At 34.2% G+C, this 8,645-nt stretch overlaps 1 protein-coding gene across 1 annotated transcript in view; it reads right to left on the bottom strand.

Moving 5' to 3' along the window:
- The window catches only part of LOC117173134 (fat-like cadherin-related tumor suppressor homolog), a 982,814-nt gene that overhangs the window by 83,329 nt on the left and 890,840 nt on the right, over window positions 1-8,645 (bottom strand). Inside the window, exon 7 of the mRNA XM_033361532.1 lies at window positions 2,212-2,273. Coding sequence (XP_033217423.1) covers window positions 2,212-2,273 — 62 coding nt within the window. The remainder of the gene's footprint in view (window positions 1-2,211; window positions 2,274-8,645) is intronic.

Below are 8,645 nucleotides of genomic sequence, written 5' to 3' on the forward strand. Positions count from 1 at the left end.
AGATGAGTCAAAATTATTCCAATATTTTTATAGAATTAAAAAAAAGTGAATATTTTTTTATCAATAAAAAATTTTGAGACTAAAATGATGTATCTATTATATTTTATATTTATTAAATGAGAAAAATATACTTAATATTATACGGCTAGTCGTAAGTAAAATTTCTTTTTTACTTAAAGGTTTCTCGTCATGCATCCGCAAAAAGGGGTCCGGGAGCTGGAAATTCAAAATTGTCATGTCGATATGGGCTTGCTGCAAGAACTAATTTTGGTCAAAAACATGTAGCAATGATGGCTTCAATTGACTCTGGTATGTGAAACTCGGAAACTATTAGTCTTATCAGATTCTCCTCTGTGGAGGAATTTAGTGCTTATTTAGTGCTAATATATGCTGAAAAAACTAAATTTTGCGAAAAAAAAGTGCCCGGATATTGTGCATAGCACAAATCCAGAGCACTTTTATTCAATTGTATACCACCAACAGTTTCCGAGTTTCATATATCAGTCCCCTGAAACCAGCATTACTAAACTTTTTTGACAAAAATTACCGGGCACATAATTTATTTTTTGGTGTCATATGTTAGCACGAAATAAGCACCAAACTCCTGCACAAAGGAGAATTGTATGCCCCAAAAAATTTACTGAGTTTCACATAACAGAGGCACCTGAAGCTAGAATTATCAATTTAAGCCCCTACTGAAAATCCCTATATAGGTTCCTATATAGGATCCTATATAGGAAGCTACATAGGATTCTATATAGGATCCAACATAAGATCCTATATGTTTCACCTATAGGTGCCACCTAGAGGAAATGACATAGGATCCTATATATGTGCCTGTATAAGACATTCCCTAATGAGATACCTAATGGTACCTAACTAATGGTACCTCATGATACCTAATGGTAGGTGCCATAGAATAGTACTACGCATCTGGATATGGTCCCATACAAAAACATATATAGGATCCTATATAGGAACCTATATAGGATCCTTTATAGCATCCTATGTCATTTCCTATAGGTGGCACCTATAGGTAAAATATATAGGTTCCTATGTAGGGTCCTATATAGGATCCTATATAGATTCCTATATAGGAACCTATATAGGAATTTTCAGTGACTTGCCTGGATAACTCCATCACGTTGCTTCACATTGCGCAAGTTCAATGCCAATGTACACACGGACCTAACTATTTACGTTCGGAGAACCTCACTTTGATTCGAAGGTCAGAACCAAAACCATGTTCAAATCGAAGTACGAGGTTATTTACATGACTGGTCTCACAATATATATTTAGAGGGCAGTAAAAATTGAAGTAAAAATGGTCAACTTTGGTAAGCAAGTTTTATTCTAAGAATTATTAATCTGAATACAAATTTTGGTGTAAACAAAACCAACGACCAAACAAAGAGTTAATAAAATTCCAAACCATCATATAAAATTGAAAAAAATTTCAGAATTTTTGATCGATTGTGGAATACGTTTACGAGAGGGTTTAAATGAATATCAGCCCGTCTCGATACGGAAATGCACTCCCAAGAGTTTTTAACTATATCCCCTATCCACTGGCTTGGTTATTCTTTAAATTTACTCCCCTGCTTTCTGCTACAAAGAGGCGCTTGCCTTATTTTACTTTCCAATCTCGGGTTCGATGCCATTTTCTGCCTCGCTTCTAGCGTGACAATAATTTTAGAATGGGTCAAGTGAAAAGCGAAGTGTCGCGAAGAACAGGTAAGATATTCTTTAGAAAGGAGATTGCCCTATTGAAATCCAATACAGTATCCACTACATCCACACAGTCTTTAGATATTTAGGTTAGCTTTAACGAACTTTGCGCTCGGATGCAACGTCGAATAGCATTTTCCCGTAAATAAATTCCGGTACAATGAACGTTGCTGCATTGAGTATAATAATCTACTTCGTAGCAACACTTTCAGAAAATATGAAAATACAAAGCTCACTATCAACAGATATATGAGTGAAAAAATTTAATAACTTGAAAATAAAACGACAATTTAAAAGAACTTAATCTTTTCGGAAGGCAGAGAAAAAAGTATTTTTTGAAACTTTTCTGGAACTAATAGTTTAAAAATACATACTTTTGGACTTATTTTAGACTGAGAAATAACTGAGTTTTGATTTATTTGACAATATATTTTGAGATGGAGATTTATTTTAAAAATATTGTTTAGTTAATTCCAAGCTTACCTCAAGTATATGCTCGGCTTGATTTTCGCGATCCAACTTCCTTCCAGTGGTAGTAATAAGTCCTGAAACAAAAATCGTACATGAAATGTTTGGAATTAAGCTCGATACACATCTCATTAGAATATGCCACTTCTCTGTTTCAGTGAGAGGAACTTAATAAATAATATAATTGAATAGGTGCAAGTGAAGGGGTTGGAAACACAAATAAAAGCAATGTGATGTCAAAGGAAGCAGTAAGTGATAGAATACAATGGATCCCTTGCCGTTTTCTAGGAAAAAGAGCTTTGTTTCCTATGTGTTAGCAAACAATGTCGTATATTTTCTGAAGTACGTATCTCGAAAAAAAAACTATGAAAGAAGCCAGCCTATGACTAATCAGGTTAAGGAAGCCATTTATATTAAACCTAGCCTCCCCTAGGGCTTTAATACCACACGCAAACTAAGTAAACTTTTGTTATACGAGCACGCGTACCTCTAAAAGGTCTAATTTGCGAAGGCTTCTGTTCCTCGTAAAGAAAACGAACGATGCAATGTTGTAACGTCCTTTCTGGATTTCGTGTTTGAGACTTTTTCGAAGTTAGGGATTATCATTTTCTGAAATCTATTCATAGGTTACTAGTAAAACATTAGAATTTCGCACTTAGAAGAGAAGAATACAATTTCATAACTAACTAATGGGCATGGTCTAATAGACCCACGCATTGGACTTCCACTGACCACACTTACTAATAATACTTAATACACGGAGAGAAATTTCATGAGATTAATTCACGGAAGCGCGTGATTTTAGACCTACAATTTTTACGTGCATTAAAGTCTCGGATTCTATGATCTAAAAACAATAAAATTTGAGACCTGAGAACAAACTTAGGGAGTAGTGCTATGAATTAATCTCCCGAAATTTCTCTCCGTGTAGTCTCCTCAACTGGATACCTAACACATGCACCGCCTTATACTCTGAAGACTGCTCAATCGCCGCATTAACTATACTCTGTTCCCTGAGAGAAGATCCTCTAGGCTAGGCGCGCATATGGGTTGGCGTTTCTGGATAGAGGAGTGACCTTGTCCATTTTTTTCACACGTAGTTTATTAATTTCTCTTCTCATTGGTCTCTTGGTTCTAATTTAATATTTATTACTTTCGTTGAGTTTCTTTCTAAAATAGTTTGAATGACTTTTACGAGGTGTTCGCTATTAAAGAAAAGGCCATAACCGCCCGTGTGGCTCGAGTTCAAGGGTCTGTAGTAGCTGCTTGAGTTTTTGACTCGGTCCCTCTTTTTTGTAATTAAAAAGAAAAAAATTAATAATTAATAATTCTGCAATCCCCGACTTAAAAGTAATATATTAGGAATGTTCGAATTATTCCGATTCCAACGATATGTAATTTGTCTATAGAGTTTCCAAATTAGGGAAGTAAGCAATATCAAATTGAATATTGAGCTAAAGTTTTCTTTTCCATATTGGATTTTTCATATTGGAAATTGATTTTCTCCGAACTCAATAAGTTTTTCAATAAATCTTTTTTCTCCCCGTTTATCAACTCAACATTTTAGAGACCTGTGACCATTCAATAAAAAAATCAAACTTATACTTTTTGTAACATGTGTAAGGCACTCATAAAATGGTACTTACTTATTTACTTATTTATTTAAATCATTGTGATACTATGAACATTTTTTAGTTACCCCCTTTAAAAATTGTACCCTTCATTTACGAACTCAATCACCGTTTGCAAATATTAGTACTTTACGTTGTTATGAAATTATTATATTATTATGTAAATATAAATTACAAATAATGCACACATTTTTAACCATTGTATATATATAATGATAAAGTGAACTGTAAGTAATGAATAAAATCACAAAGTTCACAATGAAACTTTTAGAATAATAACAGTTGTTTAAAAAGTTGTATTTTAGTATATATTAATTCTGAGACAGAGTAAATGATTCGTTTTTACGTTGTCGAAATCTGTGATACAGCTTCAGTGTGTCCCCGTAATACTTGCATAGCATCTACGGCCCCTACGCCTTTGGGTCTAGGGGCTACCACCGATGTGCGCGCCTTGGCCTGCCTCCCAGTTTACAGCCTCACTAATCGGCCTATTTTCATCCTCCAGAAAAAACGAGAGTTAAATAATTTTTCCAAGGAATAAAAAAACAATAAATTAATTGATATGACTGAATTCGTAGTAATTTTTCAAAATGTTCAGTTTTTATCCCGTCTTTCTACCACAAGCAGAAGCAGAGATAGGCGCTCAAAATTTAAACAATTGTGTGGGTCCTTATATTTAGATTGTGAAATGTTCGCTCATACCACACTATTAGTACTGCATCAAAGAATGAGTACACCAATTTTCATACCTTTATCTATTTTTTGGAAAGAATTACATCAACTCAAAGTGAACAAATAAAACAATCATCCCAATTTGCATAAATTTAAACAATTTCATGCTCATTTCGGATAAACTTTTATCTATCAAGTATGTGAGTATAGTTTCTTGCAGAAATGTTGCCTCTAATATTAATTCACTCAATGAAAAATTACTATTTGTTGTAACGTGATAAAATGACATATAACAAAAGCTCTGTTATCTGGCAAATTATTAACTTGAGAGGAACAGTGTTCATTACAAAATTGTGTATTTCATTTGGCACTATCAAAATATCCTTACTTTTTTCCATCCGTGAAATACTTTTTTGATTATTGATAAAAGTATTATTCATCACTTATTTTACATGTTTATTAATTTTGTGCAATAAATATTTGTCGGAGCAAAAAACACCGAAACAACTATTGTTTCTCGTGAGCTTGTCTAACAAGAGGAGAAAAAAAGTTTCAAAAATTTCAAATTTTAAATGCTTAATCAAACGTTTATAAAAAAATAATTAATTGTGAATATCTCGAAAACGGCACATTTATCAGAGTTCTGCTACACGGTTTTGGAATCAGGAGATCATTTTACATAAGAATAAAAAAAAGTCGAATGAAACTCGGCGATCCGACGGAAATAGGGTGGGCGTCTGGACTACCTGCTGGGGTAACCTTATCCACACTGAGTTTGGTAAGCAAACAGACAAGTAGTAGAAAACAAAAAGCCACTGTCGTAAATCAATCAAAGAAAATAGTCAAAGTAAGGAAATGTGCAGAATTTAAACTTTGCAATTAGCGATTTGAAAGTAGCATAATCCGCATCTTAGAATTTTTCCGATTCCAATGATACATTGCTTGCCTAGGAAAGTTGAAAATTTGAAGAAGTTTAATCGCAGAAACTTTAGCTCAATATTCAATTTGATATTGCTTACTTCCCCAATTTTCAAACTTTATAGACAAATTACATATCGTTGGAAACGGAATAATTGGAACATTCCTAATATATTACTTTTAAGTCGGGGGTTGCAGAATTATTAATTATTAATTTTTTACTTTTTAATTACAAAAAAGAGCGACCGAGTCGAAAACTCAAGCGGCTACCATAGACTCTTGTAACTCGAGCCATATGCGCGGTAATGGCCTTTTATTCAATAGCGAACACCTCGTAAAAGTCATTCAAACTATTTCAGAAAGAAACTCAACGAAAGTAATAAATATTAAATTAGAACCAAGCGATCAATGAGAAGAGAACTTAATAAACGACGTGTGAAAAAAAACGGGTAGGGACACTCCTCCATCCAGAAACGCCAACCCATATGCGCCCCTAGAGGATCTTCTCTCAGAGAGCAGAGTATAGATAAATCGACCAACTATAGAAATCAGTCCCGCCTATTTGTCATCTCTGCTGCCTATAATGGCAGTAGCATCAACAAGTAGCTACGGAATATAACGAATTCTAAAATTAGGTGCAGTGGTAGCGACTATTTACAGAAGAGTGTTTAGTCACATCTCCACTATTTTGGCAGGAAAAACCATTTTTTGGCAGAAAACTACTAGAATCTTTAGTTGAATGATAAATGAATCAGTTTGATGAGGCAAACGTTTAAAATTATTGTTACTCTTGTAACTATGATGTCTCAAATGAGAGATTAACTTTTCGCTCCCGACCTTCACAGGCAGCCACCGGCTGAGTGGAGCAAACGTCCCTTTTCACTGCACGGACTACGTCAGTAAGTCCACCAATGTCCAGCCCTTTTCTCCACCGCCCTTCTCTCCGCCGCCCTTTTCCTTAGAGATACACTGTTGTGTTTTTGAAATGTTGAAATTGTCAAAATGTTTTCCATTTCACTCAAGTTTTAAAAGGGATTCAACTTCAAACCCAGATTAAATCTACCAGTTTTCATTTGCCTAATAAATTTCAGAACTGTCAATCGAAACGCAAGCATTCATTTGTTTTAAAATAAATTAAAATGTGCCAGTCCAAAGAAGTTTCTAGATTGACCTTTGTTGAACTAGTATCGCGTTATTATGGTGGACTCAAAAAGTAAAAGTATAATTAATAATTAAAAATTAAAAAGGACGTACATATACCATTATACAAAGATATTTCCAATACAATTTCAGATATCACCGAACTAGGAAGGGCGAGGGAAAGTAGTGTTGGACATTGCTTAAGAGTGCTTATGGGTCTATCGCGATATATCGAAATGATCACATTTAACGAGAAGTTAGAAATGGGTAGTGATTTGACCAACATTATTTTTTTTAACTGTTCATAGGGGTGCCTTCCCGCCCTCACGAAACCTTGGAAAAGGGTAGGGTTTTGACAAAATTATTTTTCTGATCTGTCAAAGGGGTGTTTCTGGCCGTTTGAATGTCTAAAAGCACCTAAACGGTGAGCTAAATATGATCATTCTGATATCGTGACATACCCATATTTAATATTTCCCTATTCTGCGATTGCACCAAAGTATTTTATCAAAGTTACACAAACAATAGGTAGAATAGATCGGGTAAAAATGTTAGTGATTGAAAACATCAATAAGCTGAGCTTTTACGAAGCTGAGAAAAGTTTTAAGCGTTCATTATAAAAGAGTTATTTAACAATGGTTAATTTTAATTTTCTTCCCACTATACACGATATCTACATTAAAAAATAGCGTTTATAAAATCATCGCTTTTTTATTAGCTTTCAGAACTTGTTATAAAAAATAGTTTCTTTAACGTTCTTCATCGCTTTCGAATCAATTTGAACAATTTAAACAAAATTTAAACGCTGAATTTGAAAAAGCTTTCTATTAATTCTATTTCTTAAATTATTGGAATAACCGGTCTAATAAAATATACACTGTAAAATCTTAATGCAATGTAAAATAACGCCAGCTTTTTTTACAGTCTATATTACAATCTCTTTGTCATCTGATAGAAAAACTTGGTTAAATTCGAGATAATAGTCTTTTATTTAAATTAATAATTTAGTTGAAAAAAAGTAATCAATTATGATTATAATCGGCAAACTAATTATCTCCGCATAAAAAAAAGTATGTTATCATTTTCGAGTTATAAAGTGTGGTGCGTGAATTAAAGAAGTTTTTTATACACGCGTTCAAGATTGATGTAACCTAATTTGGATCTGTGTGCAATAACACCTTAACAACACGATGTTCCTGCTTATCGTGACTCGCTACCCTGTTCGATAAGTGCGACCTTCTTCTGAGGTGAGTGAACTGAACCTCAGTCGAGTTAATCTATTTTGGCTATAAAGAATTTACATAAGCGTCATAATCCGATTGTCGAACTTAATCTGAAAATAGACTGAAAGAACTTGAGATAGCAAGCAAAAAGAATAAACTTAAAAAAGTACAATTGTTTTATTTTGTAAAATAACAACAAATAGATTATGTAACACAAATCAAGGAACCGTTCAAGTTTTACGTAACGCACCTAGGGGTGGGGGTTGGGGGGGGAGTTCTGCTGTACATACATTTACTATAGAATAGTACATACACTTACTGTAGAAAAAGCATTACGTAGGGGGACGGGTAAGAATGGCAGGAAAAAGCGTTACGTATTACTTGTACGGTCCCTAAAATAGGTTTCCTGGTTGTGCGCTGTCTTGTGCGGGTAGATGATGTCTTAAAATAAATATATTTAAATTTGCAGATAGATTTGAAACAATAATTCGGCGTGTTTGGGAGCATTTCTAATGGATCGGCAATTTGAGACACTAGACGTGGTTTTCAGATGTAGGCAGAGGGTGTGGTTACCTGGCAATGTTATTCGAATACCCAGTGGGTGTGATTGGACCATTTATATAGGAGTGGGGGCAGAACATGGATAGTAGGCCTGGTTAGTAAAAGTCATTCGTTGAAATGAGTAATGGGTGTGATTTTTAGCACTTAGAAGTAAGTATAAACAGTAATATTAATCTTTTAGAAACTTTTACTAATCGCCTCTATTACACAGGCCGACAAAATTTGACAAAGGTCCGGAACCAGAGACCAGACCTAGTATACTCGAAGGTTTTTGCTGCGCTGAATCCGAATCCGACCTCAGAAA

Source organism: Belonocnema kinseyi, chromosome 5 (assembly GCF_010883055.1).
Source record: "Belonocnema kinseyi isolate 2016_QV_RU_SX_M_011 chromosome 5, B_treatae_v1, whole genome shotgun sequence".
Lineage (NCBI taxonomy): Eukaryota > Metazoa > Arthropoda > Insecta > Hymenoptera > Cynipidae > Belonocnema > Belonocnema kinseyi.